The sequence below is a fragment of the Poecilia mexicana genome, unplaced genomic scaffold (assembly GCF_051168715.1).
Source record: "Poecilia mexicana isolate PSO_F unplaced genomic scaffold, ASM5116871v1 scaffold_23, whole genome shotgun sequence".
NCBI classification, from domain to species: domain Eukaryota; kingdom Metazoa; phylum Chordata; class Actinopteri; order Cyprinodontiformes; family Poeciliidae; genus Poecilia; species Poecilia mexicana.
Window position 1 is genome coordinate 1809999 of NW_028263392.1, and position 19738 is coordinate 1829736.

At 43.9% G+C, this 19738-nt stretch overlaps 2 protein-coding genes across 3 annotated transcripts in view; both read right to left on the bottom strand.

The window, feature by feature from the left end:
* rerg (RAS-like, estrogen-regulated, growth inhibitor) overlaps nt 1-1815 on the bottom strand; it is a 37646-nt gene extending 35831 nt beyond the window's left edge. Inside the window, exon 1 of the mRNA XM_015004039.2 lies at nt 1595-1815. The gene's annotated coding sequence lies outside the window, so the exon portion shown is untranslated. The remainder of the gene's footprint in view (nt 1-1594) is intronic.
* Nucleotides 1816-2857: 1042 nt separating this feature from the next.
* On the bottom strand, nt 2858-19655 carry cenpe (centromere protein E). 2 transcript variants are annotated; one of them, XM_088003056.1, is made up of 46 exons: nt 19583-19655; nt 18206-18318; nt 18024-18113; nt 17788-17906; nt 17557-17676; nt 17377-17458; nt 17231-17298; nt 17079-17153; nt 16934-16985; nt 16710-16797; nt 16097-16226; nt 15846-15965; nt 15590-15742; nt 15083-15227; nt 14904-15003; nt 13964-14378; nt 13704-13760; nt 13189-13356; nt 12972-13046; nt 12142-12235; nt 11932-12065; nt 11646-11846; nt 11003-11209; nt 10799-10936; nt 10548-10682; nt 10063-10278; nt 9857-9925; nt 9703-9762; nt 9474-9596; nt 9155-9367; nt 8670-8744; nt 8474-8590; nt 8168-8386; nt 7878-7973; nt 6843-6923; nt 6532-6654; nt 6225-6419; nt 5919-6128; nt 5332-5538; nt 5008-5199; nt 4761-4928; nt 4578-4678; nt 4135-4229; nt 3822-3957; nt 3152-3513; nt 2858-2990 (listed from the first exon to the last, which is right to left on the bottom strand). In XM_088003056.1, exons 1-46 carry the CDS (start codon nt 19633-19635, stop codon nt 2932-2934), a joined length of 6249 nt encoding a protein of 2082 aa, XP_087859182.1. In that variant the 5' UTR covers nt 19636-19655; the 3' UTR covers nt 2858-2931. The 2 variants fall into 2 exon arrangements, with proteins under 2 accessions (XP_087859182.1, XP_014859522.2); XM_015004036.2 differs by having other exon boundaries at nt 12142-12295.
* Nucleotides 19656-19738: the final 83 nt, after the last annotated feature.

A 19738-nucleotide genomic window follows, 5' to 3' on the forward strand; every position in this document is an offset into this window, starting at 1 on the left:
TTGGTGTTTGTCTCAAAACAACAGAAGAAATCTGAGGTTTCACTGAGGTCAATTACAGCCTCAGTTCTTTATTGGGCTTTTTATATTCCTGGGTGGGGTGCCAGTTTATATGGTCTTCAAACTACTGCTTAGAGATTTCTCCTGACCTTCTGCCTTTTCAACTTGCTTTCAAGTTGTGGACTTGGTGAAAGCTACTTTGTTTCTGAGTGGCAATTAAGTTATTAGCTGCATCTTCATTGGCCATAAAATGGTGCAAATTGAAAGTACAAAAATAAATGTACTTCGTGGAAATATGCACCAACTTTGGTTAAATTCAGGTTTTTCAATAAAAAGGTTTGACGCATTTCGCAAAACTGCGGTGGAAACATCGTGTCACACGTTGCTCCACAGTAGCGACAGAAACATTAAGACACAGATGCCTCCTCAGGCTGAAAGAAATCTCATGCTTACACCTGTTGCTGCAAAACGTCATCCTTTTGATGACATTTTTGGGTAAACGAACTTATTCACATGTGATTTTAAATGGATTTCCTGTTTAATGGAAAAACAAGAGTAGCGAAAATGTGTTTCAAACACCATGATCAGAATATATAAATCACTCATTTTAATGGAAACAACTAGTGAGACTACAGTTCATTATTCCAGGCGTTACGTTGTAATAATTATGATTTATATACCTTTAGCACATTGTTTTTTTACATACCAGACATAGGAACTGAAGTTCTTATTGTCATCCCTTCCTTTTATTTATTTATTTTTTGGCCGTCATGAGTCACAGGCTCAGACTGAACCCAGTCCAAATCGATCTGTATCTTTCCTGAGACCGAACCAAGATCCTTTCTCGGGTCAGAGTTTGGCAGACAGACACCTGTGCAGTGGCTCCTAATCCTATTGAGGTCTGGCCTGTTATGCAACACTAGGGGACGCTCTTGAATGCCAATTAGTACATCCTGGATCCTGAAGTGGGAGACGAAAAATACGCATGACAGCAAGTTGAACTGAGCAACAGAAGCCCAGAAAGGAACTAAAGAGACTTGTAGACAATAATTTAAATAAAATTCACTTTTTTGTACATTCTGATTTCAGTTACTGGTACTGTAGTCCATAACTGTAATGTGCAAGAAAAATAATTGCATGGGAAAATTTGAATACCGACTCCCTGATACTTTGATTCCCTACAATAAAATCCAGTGCAACCTTACATAGACTCAACCTTTTTGCCTGAAAATGTGATTTACTGCACAATTTAGTTTGCATATCTGAATTATACTATGAAACAGTTTCTTTCTCTGCTCTCGATGCAGTTCATTTCATCTGTCAGTTTTATTTTAGCGAGATTATTTTCCATATTTTATCATTGAATGTTAAGCTTTGCCATAGAAACGGCTTTAGTCCGTTTTGCTTTGAGACAATCTTTGATCTCACAGAGAACATGCCATGACCTTCCTTAAAGGTTCCCCCTCCGGGTAAAATGTTAAGCCTCAGGTCCGCTCTGCTCCACACCTCAATAATGCGGCGCGGTCACATATAACACACCTGCACATATAATGTGCACACACACATATAATGCACCTTCAAGAAATAACAGACTCACCGGACTGGAGAAATAATCCCCGCGGATCAGGAGGGGAGGAACGAAGAGGAAAAGTTGGCTCCGTGGATGAAAGGGATGTTTGACCTTCTGAGATGGAGATCCGAACACGACGCGCAGCTGGATTAGGAGGGATGGAGGCAGATTGGTGGACAGACGAGTGGATGGATGGTAGGATGCTGTCAGAGCAGACCGAGCCGCAGCTCTGGCAGAGATGAATGAATTCTGGAAACGCCGGATAGGCGGAAATATACAGGGAGGGAGGGGGGGGGGGGAGCGGCAGGAGTCCCTGTCAGGAGTCCCCGTGACCGGGCGGCTGCTGCTGCTGCATACCGCCGCATGTCTGTACTGAGAGGGGGCAGTGACATCTAGTGGCAGGACGAGGTAACACAAGGTCCTGCGCCGGAAAACGGAGATTCCACAATTTAGCTGACTCAAAGTCGTACGAATTTAAGAGCCACAAAATCGCGCTCATCAAATAAAATTCGTAAAATTTCTTCTTCCTTCTTAATATTTTATAACTAAACCTGCAGGATTTTATTTGTGTTTGATATTGATATGAACAATATCGTAAAACATTTTTAAAAATGCATCCAAAACATCAAAAAGGTCTTCCATAATTATGTAATTTCAGGAAAGTTTGTTTGATGGGGTTTTGGAGATTATTTTTTTTTAAAGAATAAATTCAGTCATTATTCAACAAGAACAAACTTTTTACTCAAAATCTGCTCTCAAGTAGAAGTTGCTGGATATGTGGTTCTACAGTATATGTGACAGAATTTGAATGAATGGAAACCTTGTTAAAATACATTTTGAATCATATATATATATATATATATATATATATATATAAATAAAAGCATGGGGGCTGGAAGGTGTGGGCAGAGGAAACTTGAGCCTTTGCCCCTTTTATCCTTGATGCCCCAAGTATCTTTAAGGTCTCCCCCCAGTTGTTTTATCAGGGGGTGGTGTGTTTGTGCTCCACAGCATTCGCACCACTGCTGATGGATCTGACCCAGGCTGGAGGTGAGCGGCTGTGAATAGAAGTTACTGCAGAATCGCAACCGTTAACGATTCGGCCCATAGCAAACAATAGTGAAAATACTGTACCAATAATTTGGACCGCAGCATAAAGCACATCTGTTTTGGCCGGGAAACTACTGTATATAATCCCTTCTTCCCACCTTGCTCTCGTATTAATATTTTCCTGTAAATGTCCCAATGACTGGTATTATACTGATCACGTCACATGTAAAACTAGATAGCTTTTCTTAGCATTAATTAACAAACTTTATTTAGAATTCTTTTTCTTACACATTTAAAATATATTCAAATTTATTTCACTGGGTCTTGCAGTTGTCATCTTTCCAGAAGTCCAGTTTTTCAGTAGCAGGTTCATCTGCAAAGAGACAATAAAATGAAAATCATAAATTTACATAAAAACTTAAACACCAGCAGATCAGACTACAGACTACCAAAGCAGATTGAAATCTAGACTCCTACTTCAGAATTTGGAAGTGGCACAACAGAATATGAATATTATTAGACTCAAGAACCTACCTGGTTTGAGTCCGAGGCTGGAGTTATCAAAGAACTGTGTGGGACAGTTTCTGGTCAGCAGCTCTGAACTTTCACCTGCATTGAAAAAGCTGCTTTTGGGAGTGTCCAGCAGCGAGGCTGCGCTGACCAGAGGCTTCCGAGGAGACGCCACAAGTTTCCGAGGGGAATCCAGGGCTTTCTTAGGAGGAAGGTAACTTTTTTTGGTGGGGCTGAACAAGATGCAGTCTGAGGCTGAAGACAGGGCCCTCTTCTTAGGAGTACAGGGGGAGGTCTGCCTGTCCTGCTCAGCTTTGCTCTTCCCTTTAAGACTGATTGCTCTGTTCTTCCACTTAGCAGTCTCCTCCTGCTGGCAGGAAACCAAGCTGATGAGAGAAAGGTCAGAGGTCAGAAGCCTGAACTTTCCCGGCATCACAACCAACAGCACTGGTGCAGTTTTTTCTTCTGGTTCGGCAACCACTGCTCACAGTCACCATGTGTTTTCATGATGTAAAGCACTTTGAATTGTGCTGTACAAACAAACTTGATTGTCTGAGATCTTGTTTAGAGTTAAACCAATCTAAGGCAGAAGTCCCAACGCCAGTTAGGTTGTTTTAAAGTGTATGAACCTGATCCAAACCAAGCGCTTTCTGACGTTCTCTACAGCACATAAAAACCAAACTGATCCCGTTACCTTTCCAGCTCTGTGATCCGGAGCCGGAGCCGTTTCACCTCTTCTTCCAGCCTGGTCTTCTCCAGCAGAATGCTGCTCTGGATCATCGTACCTCTGGGGTTGGTCAGTCGAGCGTGAAGCTCCTTCCCTGTGAGGACTAAACGGAGAACAAAAAGCAAGACGTTTCCAATGATTACTGGATACGAACTAGAGTTATAACATTCATGACTGATGTTTGCTTCCATTTCACCTTGAATTGTGAGGGAAATGTAGTTTAATAAAAAAAATCCAAATTTTGTGACATATTGAGCTGATTCTCTACAGACTGACTTACAGGACTCCTCGCCCTGATGCTGTGATCTCAGATCCTGCTTCAGCTTCCTCAGAGACTCCTCCTTCACACTCAGCACCGTCTTCATCTTCTCCATCCTGAAAGCAGAGCCAACATTAACACATCACAGCAACAAGCAGGTCTTAATCAGTCGTCACTAGTGTCTGTGGCCTCTTCAGTCCAAACAGTTCTGCTCTGTGGACTCTTCTGAAATGGTTTGAGCAACATTGCATTTAATGTTCTGCTAGTTCTTCTGACTTTCCATGCCATAAAAAAAAAATCCAGCTAATGTTTCATTACAAAAAGAAAGCCTCACTTTTTTCTTCATTGCTTTCAATGAAGAAAACCTCACACACATTGATGCCTCAACTCTGCAGTCTTGACTCTGCAGTTTGAAGAGTAAAGCGGATAAATGAAATAAAGCGGATAAATCCAGGGGCTCTTACTCTTGCTGGTGCTCCAGTGTGATGGAGGCCAGCTTCACCTCCTCCTCACAGAGTTTGTTCTGGAGGTTTTTCAGCTGAGCTGCACTGAGTGATGCCTTCTTCTAAACGAGAGAGAACAACCGGCTTTAGCAACGTGAAGCTAAATGCTAAAGCAGGACCTGTACGGAGAAACTTCAGTCATACTTCACACTCTTCCAGTTTGACCTTCAAGGTCAGGATTGCGTTCTCCTTCTCCTTTACAAGAACTTTAGTGTCCAGCAGTTCAGTCTGCAGGAGCTGAGTGGTCTGCTTGTGGTTGGACTCCCTGTTCTTGGCTTCAGCCGTCGCTTCCTCTAGCTGCTCCTGCAGAGCCTGAAACACACATAACCAACAGGTGTGTTAGCATTTTCCTCCCAGACTGAAGAGGCTGACCTCTATAAACCAGACTCACTGTAAGCTCTCCTGCTGCTTGCTGAAGCTGCTGGTAGTCCTGGACCGAGGACAGGTTTGGTTCCACAGGCGTTCCCTCCAGCTGCTGCAGCAGTGATGAAGTCTTCCTCCTCTCCTCTGTAAGCTGATCATCTGTCCATTTATCCATCTGCATTAGTTCATCCAAAATCTTACTGAGCTCATCACTGATGACCTACCAGAGCCAGCCGGAGAGGAAAGACAAAAAATTTAAAAAAAACAAACATTAGCATTATGCAATATTCAAAATCAGATGCACTGAACCCTTACTAGAAGAAACAAAGCATTAGTTATTGGTAAAGGGCACCTGTAAAGGGATCGTCCCGTTTTGGACCACAAGTCTCCTCCGTTCAGCTTCCCGGCTGAGGATTCTCTCCAGCTCGCTGATGACCGGCGGGCTGGAGGCGGCTGCAATGGACTCATTGAATTTGAGCCTCTCCTGAACTTCAGCTTGTCTCACTGTGATGTATGAAGTCAGGTTGATCTGGAGCCTCTCTAAAATGCTCTCCATTTTCTACAGAGTAAATCGAGATGCATCATGTCAAACCAAGAGCTGAATGCAGTCATTCAGACCCACAACAGACTCGGGGCAGATGCTGAACAGCAGTCAGATCCAAACTCCACCTACACTCACTGCAGCTCCACAGGCAGATACTTTAACGCCATGAAAAAGAATCAAATTGTTGAATGACATCAGCAGGTATAACTTGACTTCCTCAGATCAGATGGATACTCCTGGATTTTTCTTTACATCAATAACTTCAGCTTTTCTTTGGAATAAACGGCAGCGCTGACAAACCGTCCTGTACATGCAGTACCTTATCGACCACAAGGGGCTTCATTCCAACTCCATGTTAACTTTCTAAACGGGTTCATTAGAGGAGCAGATGTTACCTGCTGGTAGAGCTGACGTTTGTCCAGAAGCTCAGAGAGCCTCCGATTCCACCGGGAGTGGAAATCCTCAATGTTGATGGAAAACTTAGGAGCGCCAACTCTGGACATCAGTAAGTCCTGCAGCCGTCTCTCCTCAAAAACAGCCAGGTCTCTATTCACCACCAGCTCAAATGTTTTCATATAGACACACGGATGCACCAGGAGCTGTCCCTAACAATCAGGAGAGCAGAAATGTTCAGTTTCCAGTGGAAATGGTCAACATTTCTTAAACCGCTTCTAGAAAACAGGAACAAGAGTATTAAGTACAAGAGCTTTTGTGAAACTGCTGCAGGTCTGCAATCCCAGCTGAGAAACGTTGCCGTAGACAACCAGCCTGGACTCTGGAAGGCCTTTCAGGTAAGAAAGCTTCAGGAAACACTGGACTTTCAGGACGTTCTCCAGGGTTTCAGTGGCCGTCTTTGTGCACATTTCTTTAAACTGTTGGAATTTTCCAAAGGTCGTCTAGAATGACAAATTTTCACAGTTTTAGGAACATAAGAATCAGAAAATATCTCCTAGCATTAAATGATGATCAGTCGGATGGCCTCTATACAAATCAAACTTAATCAATTACATCAAGATGATCCGCCGAGTCCTGCAGGTGTGACAGAGTCTCCCAGAGTGCATTGGGCTTCTGCTCCAGGTTGTTCAGCTGCTGCCTCAGGGCTGACAGAGACACGTTTGTTTCATTGAGCAGCTGAAAAAAATAAATAAAATAAAGACTAAAGTTTTGTTTTAAGAGCCAAACACCAGAACCTTTTCATAAATGATTTTACTGTAACGACCAAAAGCACATCTCTAAATCCACGCTTAGACTGAAGCATGCAGTAAAGGCTCTGGGAATTTAAAAAGAGTTAAACCAAGAATGTGACCGTTTGCACAGACCTGCTGGGAGGCGTCGCATTCAGCTTCGGACTGAGCTCTTCTGTCCCTCTGCAGCTGCAGCTCCTCCTGCAGGTTCTGCCTCTGTCAGCAGGAACAAGCAGAGATCAGAAACCACCAGGCGGGACTGGAGGAGCTTAAACTCAAAATGACTTCATCCTAACATGCAAAAGTAAACATACGGTGTGTGTGTGTGTGTTTGTGAAGGTCGTTACGATACAGTTTCAGATCAAGCCAAATTCAAATCAAATATACTTTTTGATCCAGAAGGGAATTAAATGTTGTAACTCATTAAAATCCAGATCCTTTAAAGAGTCATCATAGACGGTGATGGCTGCTGGCAGCATAGAGCTCCTGTAGCGGTCTGTATTACAGTGAATCTGAAGAAGCCTCTGATCAAAGACACAGTTTCCCCAATAGTCTCATGAAGGCGATAGTAAGAGTTGTCCATCGTTTTCTTGATTTTATGAAGAATCCTTCTTTGCCTCATCGTCTGCAGACGTTCCACAGCCGTCAACAGAGCAGAACCAGTTTATTTATATAAAACTTATTTTTAAGCTGCACTTCTATTGGGACTGATGGAGGCATTAAGCTGTAGTTGCAGCAGTTTGCCACTAGTGGGAGTAACGAACAGTGAGTCCTCCAGGCCACTGACTGAACAGTTCAGCGCCATACGGCTGATCAATGAGGCGTTCACTGTCGCTCTTAACAGCAAAAAAAAAAAATCCCACAAAACCACTGATCAATTATTACATGATCAGAAATCAGAGTGTCAGTGATCACTCCTTGTCGTGTGAAGAGTTTTTCCTGCTCATCGTCTGAATTCATTCTTTCATGAGAGACTTTGTTTGGCTTATGGTTGATTACAATTCCTTAAACCAAACATCGACCCATATTCTGGTTCCCAACACTGATGCCACTGTGTAAGGCAGGGACATTTTAGGCTTCCTCAGTTCTCATTCCCAACATGAGACTGAAGCACTTCAGCTGAACCGACTCAAAGCCTGAAAACTGTGTAAAAAATGAGTGGAAAAATACTTTTTGCTGAAATGTTGCTTCTTGTTCGTCTTTCTCTTTTTGCTTCTGCATCATCAGCAGCTCCTGCTGGGTGATCTTCTCCTGGAAGGCTGACACCTACAACCAGAGGTCAGTTAGTGGAGGTATTCCTTTAAGATCTGGACTCCTCCAGAGTTACCATCTCACAACTTTTAGATGCATTCCTGCTCTGAAAGTGCCCGAGTCAAAAAGGTTTGATCCAAGTGTGTCAGAGAAGAAGTGAATCTAAAAGTTGCAGGATGGCAGCAGCCATGGCAGAACGGACCACGTACCATGTTGATGTTGTCCTGCAGCTGCGCCTCCAGCTGCTCCTTCTCCTCCCTCAGCCCCTCCAGCTCCTCCTGCAGCAGGTCGCTCTTCTGACTCAGAGTCGTCACGCTGAGCTGCAGCTTCTCCATCTCGTCTTTGTGCTTCTGCAGGTTCTCTTTATCCGACAGAAGAAAGTCTCTCTCTGCTTCAACACTTTCCAAGTTATTACATAATTCTGTTATCTGTAACAGAACAGTAAAGTAAAACACAGAGGGTTAGTGGAGCTGAACAGCTCTGGAGGAGAGATGAAAACAAAGCCCGACTTTAACCTTCTGCTCCAGAGAGAGTTTCTCCTCTTGGCTCGTTTTCTTCAGCTCAGAGTTTACATGTCTTTGTTGGTGCAGGTCATCCTGCAGAGCCTTCAGAAGTTCTTCTGTTGAGGAAGCCTTCAAAGAAAGACAAAAAGATTGAAGAAGTTCACACTAAAACCCACCAGTGAGAACTAAGAGCAGGAATGAAGCTCACCTTCTGTCCAAGCTGCTGCAGCTGCTGCTCCTGCTGCCTCTTCTGCTCAGTAACAGACATGCTCAGATCCCTGACCTGTTCACACAGAGACAGTGGACAAGATGGCCGCCACCGGCAGTTTGACACGGCTTGCATTTCATTCCATTTACACACAAAAAAAAACCTCAACTAGATACAGTATGCTGGATGTTTGGATTCACCACAGAACGTCAGCAGCTTGTTGTGGTCAATGAGACTCGGGTCACATCTGAGCTCTACAGTCAGTCTGTTCTGATCTGCTGCTGTTAAGTTTCTCTACCAAGTCAGGATGGGAAATAAAATGCACCACGCTGAAACTTTAACTAGACAGAGGAACGAGCTGATGTTTGAAACCCCAAAATTACGAAAATAACAAAAAAAATTATGGTGACAACTAAAAAAAAAAAAAAAGAAAAAAAACTGACATTTTCCTGAGGGAACAGAATTTCTCTCCATTGATCACAAACCTCAGCCTCCAACATCTCTGTTCTTCTCTGCAGCTGCATTTCAGCTTCCTGCTTCTGTCTCAGCTGCTCCTGCAGCTCCTCCCTCTCCTGACTGACGGTATCCAGGGAGCTCTGCAGCTTCTCCAGCTCCTCCTCAAAACATTGGCTCACAGCATCCCTCTGGGCCAGCAGACCCTCCTTCTCTGCTTTCACACACTCCAGCTCCTCAGCAAACTTGGCAAGAAGGAGAAATGAAGGGAGAACATGGACTTTTTTTAATAAAAGATGAACATCAAGATATTTAGGAGCTAAACCCGTTTAGTGCTCTCCTCTGTTGTACCTGTTGGTGTGTGTTGCTGCTGCTCTGCATCTCCATCAGCTGACTCTTCAGCTCCATCATCTCTTCCTCCATGCGCTCCCTGCTCTCCTTCAACACCTGGAGCTCCTCCTGCTTCTCAAGCATCTGAGTCAGTCAGAACAAATGGTCCAACGTCAGACTCGGCCGTCTCCCTCAGACTGCCGCCTGCCTTCAGTGGGTGAAAACAACCAGTGTGTGTCTAACGGCTCACCAGCTTTTCCTTTTCCTGAAGAACAGACCGGAGACGCTCCAGCTCCTCCAGCTGCTGGATCTGTAGCCCAGAACAGACAGGAAAGCGTTTGGGTTGAAGAACGGGAGAAAAGCAGACGTAACCAGACAGAACACAGAGCAGCATGAAGTGGAACCTGCTCATCTTTCAGTGGATCTGCTTCAGAGAGGAGCTGCTGCTGCTGCTGCTGGAGCTCACACTGCATCTACAAGAGAACAGGGTCTGTGAGAACCACTGAGGCTCTGGGTTCATCAGGTTTCACTCAAATGAAGGATTATTCCAAACGTAAATGACGTTTGTTGCAGTTGGGCTCCTTCAGAGAGTTTGACTTTGTGTTTTTACCATGTGGATCTTTTCCTCCAGCTGTGATCGGAGCTCCTCCTTCTCCCCCCTCAGCCTCTCCACAGCATGCAGCAGCTCCTCCCTCTCCTCGGTCAGAGCAGCCAGTCTGCCCCGCAGCTCCTCCAGCTCCCCTGGGGTCTGAGTGACTGCGCTCTGGGAGGGCAGCCCGTCTGTTTCTGCCTGCGTGTCCCTCAGCTCCTCACTTAAAGCCGTCATCTGTTTCAAACAGGAAACAGAACTTTAATATGTTTTATGAGCAAAGCGAGCCCTCGAAGATTCTCAGAGAATCAGACAACACTTGACATGAGTAGACATCTTGACTCTAGTTCAGTTCTTTAGCTACTCTACTTTTATATTCTAATGTTAGATTATTTCCTAGTCTCCTCTGTCCTCTCAGAACCAGCAGGAAGAGGACAGAACTGTTCAGCAGCTTGTCTGTGTGTAGAAGGTGTGTGTAGATGGTGGTGTGTGTCTGGTACACTCACACTCCCCTGTGCCTCCGTCTCAGTGGGACCTCCCTCCTGCTTGCAGACGTTTTCAGACTTCAGACGTTTGATCTGCTTGGCCTGCTCACGGTTCCTCTCCAGGACGCTCCTCAGCTCCTCCTGGTTCTCGATCATCTGCAGAACAGACGAGATTCGGCTTTCTGACCGTCATGGTAACAGCACCTCATGCTCAGGTATTTTTAAATGCCAGGTGTTTAATGCCGATATAATCAGACAACGTGTTCGTTTACCAGCTCTACATTTTCCTGCAGGTCCTGCTTGAGCTGATCCCTCTCTGCGGTCAGAGAGGCGACCGCAGCCAGCAGCCTCTCCACCTCCTCTGTGGAGCTCCTGCTGCCATCTTGGAGCTCCTGCGTCAGCCTCAGCATCTGTTTAGAGGCAGAGTTATCGTCACGGAGCCAGGGAGGACAGGGCACAGTCAACACTTCACTCACATGCTCCTTTAACTCGGACTCCTTCTCTAGAAAGGCCGTCTTCATGTCAGAGCTCCTCTGCTTTTCTTCCCTCAGTTCTTCCTGAACGGACCTGAGCAGAACGTCAGTCTCTGCGTTTCCATCTTCAGAGCTCTGAACACGTCGTTCCATCAGCAGAGCCTCCCTCTCTGCTTCGACACGCTGGAGGGCTTCAACCATCTGCTTCAGCTATTAACACATTCATATTAACCCAGTCAGACTCCCATCAAGTAAGATAACTGGCAACAACTCGAGCTTATTCATGAAACTGATCTGCACTGGATGAGGATGGAAGATGGGGACTAAAGTTGTGTTCACACTGCAGCCTGAAGTGACCCAATTCTGATTCATTTATTTTTTTTAAATCAAGTCTTATTTTATCGCCGTTGTCATTCACATATATTTGGAATGTGATCTCCTGTGTGAGCCACAAATGGCCTGAATGTGTCCCGCATGCACAGTAGAGGGCGCAACAACATCACACACAGAGAGCATGCTCAGCGTTTTCCCAACCCCCGTAAAAGCGGTTGGTAAAACACCACAGAAGAAGTGGAGAATGAAGAGAGCAGAAAAGCTGCAGCATGGAGTCCAACTGAGCAACACTGAGTCCTGGTTTCTCGCTCACCTCTGCGTCTTTCTCTTCCAAAGAAGCTAAAAGCCGGCTCCTCTCCAGGTCGCTCTGTCTCTGCTCTGCTGTCAGCGATTCAAGCTGCTGAGTTAAATCAGCACATTGTTGCTTCAGCTCCGTCTCCTGCGCAGCCTGACCTGACTGGAGGTCATCAGTCGTCTTGTTAACATCCTGCAGCTCCCCCGTCAGGTCTCCACTCTGAAACCAGAATTACAGAATGTGAGATTATGTGGCGGTGCAGTCAGGGTGCAGCAGAGGAGCCAGCAGGAGTTAAGCCGTCCACCTGATCTCCAGGAGTTTGAGGTGGAGCCTGTTCCTCCTGCTGCTCCCTTGGAGCCTCCTCTGCCCCTCCACACAGAGCCAGCTCCTCCTGCAGGCTGATGGCGCCGCTTTCCGCTTTCACACTTCCTAATAGATCTGGAAACGTGGAACAGTTCAGAAACCCCCATCTGATGTCACAGACGGAAACCCGTCCCAGTTCATGGATCATTACTTTGTGGGAGCGTGTCATCCAGAGCGCTCAGCTCAACGTCGTCATAAGAAACATTCAGTTGTTTTTCAGGATGGCTGGGCTTTTCCATCTGCAGCTGGAGAACAGATCCAGTCAGCTCAGCCTCCAGATTCTCCTTGCTGGCTGTCAGGGTCATCTGGAGAGAAAATAATCACTTTAAACCATTTCCTCCTGGCTCAGTGACCCAGACTGACCCAACTACTAAAACCTGTTCATGAAGGGAAAAGATAAAAAACATGTTACTGTTGGATGTAGCTGACTGCTGAGGTGAAAACCTCCAGGTCCAGGTGCCAGAAAATGTACAAGTCTGTGGTTGCTAGGCAATCCTGCAGGTGCTGAGTGGCAATCAGGCTAAGATTTCACTGTTGGTATTTTGGCAGATGTTCTTCATTGGTTTGTATGCCAGTGACATGTGATCCTTTATCCATGCTTTAAGTTGGAGTAGGTTAGCTCTACTGGTGGCACACAGGGTCGCAACTACATATTGTTCAGGTGGATGCGAAAACATAACCCCACCACACACACAAAGGAAGGTACGTCGCTCTGAACCGACCCTCAGTGGTGATGGGAGGATCTGCATTTACTTCAAAGCTTTGGAGCCAGAAAAACACGGAGCCATCTTGTGCTCACTGTTCAAAATAGACACAGCCAACAGTTTACCGTCACGTCTACTGACATTAAATGACAACAGGAAGAGATCATGTTGTGACTAAAGTGAACACACGTAATGTTCATTTGGCTTTAAATTAAATATTGAAAGAGGTTACATGAGAAATGTGCCAAAGTATCACAGCCACACTTTAACACATTACCTCCAGTTGGAGGCGCTGTTGCTCAGACGATTCGATGGCCTTCTTTAGACTAGATATTTCCTTCTGCAATTCATTCTGTAAACAAACAGTAACAGAGGAACAATTACAAAATAGTGAGATTATATTAATGCAGTCTATTGAGCACACCATAAATCACCAAATGAAAAACTGGTTCTCATTACTTTATTGCAGACAAAGACGTTCAACTGAAATCTACCTCCTGCTCCTCCATGAACTTCAGCTCCAGACTTTTGAACTCTTCCAGATCCTTTTTCTCCTTCAGCTCTTGAAGGAGAGCAGCATTTTCCTTCTCTAGGCTCTGTGTGTGCTCCAGGAACATCCCCAGCTCCTGCTTCAGGTGGTCTCGCTCGGCACTAACCGCTTCCTGTGGAACAGATGCAGGACATGTGATCTGCACCGTCATCCCTTGTTGGAATGATGTGGTGAGCAATGAAGTCCCCAAGACGGCCATCTTGGTTTTCCTCCTCTAATCTCGTCTCAGACAGTAAAGTGAAGAAGTGGCTTATTGTTGGCTTTAGATGCATCATCATATCATTTGGAAGAAGCTTTGAGTGAAAGAGTTTGCTAAAGTAATAACATCATTTCTTATTGGGACACGGAACATCATGACAGAAAAGGTTCAAAGCAGAATCTATGGAGTTCCTATAAATGTATTAATCACCACACAGGGAGGTTGTGGCTCTGCAGCAGCAGCAGCTTTGGCTTCGTTACCTTCTCTGACGCCAAGGTTTCACACAGCTGAAGACTCTCTGCAAAGCCTTTCCTCATCTGGAAGACAAGACTTTAGGATTAGAACCCAAACTGGAACACTTTATATCCAGAAGCATCATTGCAGTTTTTATTTATATTCCTACAAAAGCATATAACATATGAATACAAGCAAGAGACAATATTAAGTATATATAAAAAATAAAAACTCTACCCTCTCAACATTACTGCTCCAGAGAGCAGCTCCTGGTCTAACAGTCTACCTGCTCAGATTCAGACTGCCTCTTCTCCTCCAGCTGCCTCTCCAGCTCCGACACTTTGACCTCCAACACGGCGGTGGCTTCCAGCTTCTGCTGCGCCTCGGTTTGCAGAACCTTTTCCAGCTCGGCAACCTTCTGTTCGGCTGATTGCATTTGCAACGAGGCATCCAGTTTCTGCTGGGTTTCGTTTTGCAGCTGCACCTCCAGGTTTGCCAACCTCTCTTCAGACTGCTTTTTCTCCGTTTCCTGTTGTTTCTGCAAAGTCTCCAACTGGACCTGCAGCTCTGCGACTCGGCAGTCCAGGGTTTCTGCCGTTTTCACAGCCTCCTCCCTCTGTTGACGCTCCGTTTCGAGCTGATGCTCCAGGTTGGATAGTTTCTCTAGAAGTGCACATCTTTGATCAGGAGACGCCAGGTCACTGGACAGAGATAAACACACAAGAAGCTTAGTAAACGTTGCCTTTTACTAAGAGGGACAAGTTATTCCTAAGTTTAGCCTTTAGTTTAATAGTTCGTGTGTAGTATGATCATTGGAACTGTGTGATCCATTAGTGACCAGGCCTGTCACAAAAAACAAATGTTGCTGGACGATAAATTGTCCCAGAAATTATTGCGATAATAAAATTGTTGTTTTGAGGTCATTTTAAAGTGATATCAGCAGAAATATACTCAAAGAGCAATAAACTTTAAATTCTAAACGAGCATTTAACACTGGAAATGGAAGACATTTAAAAAAATAAAAATAAATCAAATGAATCATGAAGTCTCTAAACAAAATTGTCCTTCAAAAAAGAAGCTAGTTGAGTCCAAAACATTTACCATCCAGTTTTTGGGTAGAAAGAAAAACAATAATCTCCATACAAATGGAGATTATCGAGTACGTTTTAGTTTATTGTGTGATTTATATTGCGACAGGTCTACTGGTGACCTCATGAAAAGCCCACCTGTCCCCAAAGCTGCGAACAGTCACAGAGCTCTGGCTCATCTCCATCTCGTCTGAAGGCTCCTCAGGAATCCCCCAGTGAGGGTAGAAGTCTTCGTCAGCTACAAAGCGCAGTAAAGCCCAGGTCCATCATCCAACACCAACCATTCAGAAAGATTTCCATCTTCCGTCGCTCCATACCTTCACCTAGATCCCCAGAACAGAAACGATCAGCTCTCCTCTTCCTGCTGAAAGTCACGTTCATGTCAGATATCCCGTCGTCGTCGCAGGCCGGCGGCTGGCCGTGGAGCATCTTTCCTCCCCAGGTCACCCGGCGCTTCGGCATCTGATACAGAACACAGCTGGCATGTTAGCGAGTGTTTAACCCTGATGCTAAACAAGCCTAGCAGAACCATCAGTCAGCTGCGTTTGGGTTAAAGGTCATTATGTGATACTGAATGTCAACGATACCCAAACACCAACTGCAACGTCTAAACAGGCAAACAAAACACACTTTTATTTGAACTTCAGTTGTGCTTCTAATTAAAGTGCTTTTTGTTTTGTTTTTTCATCTTTTAGCCATGACTCATCACATTATTTGCTGAAGTTGCAAATAACTGGTAAAGACAGATTTCTGTAAAAAGAAAGCAAAACTCTGCCGAAGAAAAAGAAAAAAACAACAACAACTCTGCTGAATAACAGACAGACCTTTGGAACAGACACCAGGTTGGAGCTGGTGACCAGCAGCTTGGTCAGGTTTCTGATCCGGTCCTCTTGTTCTCTCTGGAGCTGATCCTTCTCTTGGAGCAGCTGAGACAGAACCTCTTTCTCCGTCACTGTGGTCTGTGTGACCGAAGACACCTGGAAGAGACGAACGTACGAGTCAAGCAAAGCAAAGAGCTGCAGAGAAGGAAGTTTGATCAGAGTCAAATCGGAGAAGCCCGGTGAAGTTAATCATTCTAACCTCATTCAGTCGACGCTTCAGGTCTACGATCTCATTCCGATACCTCTTGAGCAACGCGCCGTCATCCGATACCTCCGTCACATGAGGGTCATTCTTCATTTTCTTTGCGGTGCTGGCAAACTGAACATGAGGAATTCATCTGAATACTGGAGTGTTGTGCATTCTGACAACTTGAGTAGAACGTCTCATGTAGAGTAAATGTAAAATAGGCAACATTCAAGGTTATGTTGACCTGTGAAATGAAGACAAACCTGCAGAGTACTGAGGGTCTCCTCCAGAGAAACGGGCGTGATGGTGCTGATGATGACCGTTTTAGCGTTGCCTCCTAAAGAGTTCTGCAGGATGCGGGTCAGTTTGCTGTCTCTGTAGCTGGTAAAACCTCTGGAGAGTTTCGACAAATCCAGAAATCAGTGGATTCAAAAATAAAGGATCTATTCAGAATTGGATTAATTTTATTTAAAATACAGTAAACTTCTGACCCTCATATTCCCCCTAATATTGGAATATGAACTGAAACAACTAAAATTAAAAACTTTAAGATAAATACAACTCTGCAAGGCAGATCTGCTGGCTGGTACACAACCAGGACAACCTGAGTCATAAAGACATTTTATTAATATTTGTTTGATATACTCAAGAGTTCTGTTTGTAATTTTGCCTGATTCATTTTAAGTGAGTCGTTAGAAAAGCTGTATAGAAATAAACAATTTCATGATTACTTTTTGTTTAAAGTACTTTATCTGAAAAATGAAGTTAATCATTATCAAACCTGTAGAGTCAGAATGTTGGAACAAAACCCTATTCAGAGAACGGATGAGGAATCAAAATGCATCTGATGTAAACTGAATCGCCATGGTTACTCACTTCTGGCTTTCATCGGTGAGTTTCTTGATCACCTGTCCCAGTATAAACAGACTGAGATTGATATTACATCCTTCTTTGAAACGAGTACCTGTGGATTTGAAAGAAAAAGAATATTAAATGAAAGAAAAACTGAAATGTCGACTCAAAGTGTGATGTTAAGAAAACCTTTTAAACTAAAGCTAGAAATCAAACCATAAAGATGGACAGAAGTAACTCCACTTTACCTTCTGCCCCCGTTTGACTGGCTCTCTCAGATCCAGCGAGATCCACCAAATTCTGCACACAAACAAAAAAATAAAATTATTAACTTGCCTCTCCAAAATCAGAAGTATAAATATTTAAAAGAGTCAAATAAAAAAAAAATCTTACCAAATGGGAAACAATAATGGCTCCATCAGCATTTTCCCCTGATGCTGGATCACTCCTTTCTCTGCTCTCCAGGATCTACAGAATCATTAGCAAGTCAGAAAACGTCACAGCGACAAACTCCAGGTTATCCTGCATGCCGAGTTGTTGCTTACCATACGGAATATGGTGTGTGAGCGGCTGCTCCGCTGGTTCATTTTGGTCTTTCCGTAGTGACGGTTCTCTGGAGGCAAACAAAATGAAGACAATGTGTTGACAGGAAGCTACAGAGAAGTTCACCGCTGGTAAACTGAACTCTTACTTTCTCCCTTCCTAATCCAGGCGAGGGCCTGTGAAGACGTTGTGACGAGCTCCTCGGTCAGGTCAGCCACGTAGACCGTTTTCTACACAGTGAACACAAATCCACTGATCAGAGACCGTCTGCTACGCAGCATAGTTTCTGCAAATACTCCCATACCGAACGAAAACATTTAACCCTCACATTCATAGTTTCCCGGATTTCCAAAGGTTTTCTCTTCCAGCTGTCAACCAGCAGGTCCGTCACCGTTTCGTTGTAGATTTCCATGTAGGACACTCTGAGAAGGAATTCCTTGTTTGGAAACTTTGGATGAAACGAGGAGAGGATTGTTTAGAAGAGTAACACACACGGCCGACAGTAAACGGACTAAACTAGCATGGCGACTTTTACAGCGAGTCTCACGGAGCCGTTTACCGTTTTAATAGTTTGGAAAACATCATCTACAGCCAGAGGAATGACTCCACGGTTACGGTCACTGCCCATCATTGTGAACGTCTTCCCCGAAGAGGTCTGACCGTAGGCAAATATGGTTCCTGACAAGAACATGCATCAACCAAAGCCGTGCAAATAGAGTCAGACTATCATGTCTGATTTGATAGTATGAGGATTCACAGCAAAACAGTGAGCAGAACATTCATTTCATTACATACCATTGTAGCCCTCAACGGTTGACACAACCAGAGGCTTTGCAATGTCCTGGTACAGCTGGCTAGTAGATTCTTCAGCACTAAACACTCTGTCTGTAAATGGGACGAAATTGGCCAGTAAAATCATCTTAGTGGGTCACAAAACACACACACAATTGTAACACTGTATATGATTTGATGCATACCAAAAGTGAAGCACTTGCTGGAATTTCCATCATCAATCTGACGAATCGATTTCTTGTCAGTTTCCCAGAACACTTGGACAGGCTGAGCCTTTTCTGAAGCTGCATTTTCTTCCCTTAGAAAAGAATTGGGAAGAAGAAAATAAAAAAAATAATTTTAAAAAAATGACTACAGAGAGATTCAAACAGACATACGTCAAGCAGCTGGAAACTGTTCCCAGCGATGAACCAGACTTGTGCAGCTCTACAATTCTCTGCCTGATTTATTATGACTCTCATTGTGTCAAACCAGGAAGCAGCATGTTGCCAGCCTTCAGATAATTAAAATGTATCAGTTTCCATGGCTATGACATCATCCAGACCTTCACCATTTAAAGAGAAATTAATCATTCTGTGTGCAAAATTCTGATTTTGAAGAGCATAAATAAATCTGACATTTCTCACGATTATAATATTTAGCAAATAGAAATACTGCTGATTCTAAACATCTTAAAACAGAAAAAGTTTGGTCCAATTTAACTTCAGACAGTGAGAAGAGCAAAAGGTGGATGTGTCTATTTGATGCATGTTAACTTCCAATTTCAACTATATGTCTAATTTATGCTCATAAACCTTTACTTCATTACACTTACTGACAACAAGTAATTTGTTCAGTTATTTATATGGGTTATGTTGATCTAAATATAGATATCAGGTGTGTATTGGTAGTGGATCAATACTTCTGTCCAGCAGTTTCTTCATGCATCAGTGCATGTGCAGGAATTAAAATGGCAGACCAGTAGAACAATTTAACACTAATTTTGAGTCAATGGATCACATGACATGGAAGCTATTAAAGAAAAATAAAAAAATATATTAAAATGATTCAAAATCTTAAATGACTGATAATTCAATAGAAATGGGAGTGTGATTGGTAATTGAATCTAGTAGTATGAATTACCATTGGTTTTGTGTCAATTGGTCACAAGGCAAGACATCTATATTTGTTTCTCAGGAATGTTTGGTTCGGAAATTTGTTGACTGTCCTTATGTGAGAACATCCGGGCGAGAGAGGAGGGAGCAGAGATCGCCTGGCCGAAGTTAGCGTTCCTGAATCGGATCAACCTTGAGCTAGACGGCGTGAAAATTCAATATCCAACTTGAAACTAACGTAATCTCCCTGCTGTCAGAGCTATTAACGGCTTCCGTCTCACACGAATAGCTGAGCGGGATAAAAATAAAGAAAAAGGCAACTTCTCTGTAGTTCTTATGGAATTCTAAAACGGTGTAATGTAAACATTTCATACAGAAAAGCAGAAACATGATACAGACACAGTTAACGTCAGCTTTGGGTGAGGAAGGAAACTCTTCTTCTGAGTGACTCGGATCAGGAAAACTCACCTCTGAGCAACAGGACGAACACGGACACAAACTTTAACAGCAGACTCCGCCATGTCTTCTTCAGGGAACTCGACGGAATAACTGAAGGGACGATAGAATAACATTTTAAACATGCACCGCTTTAATTTGATTGGACAACGTCATCACGTGGACTGA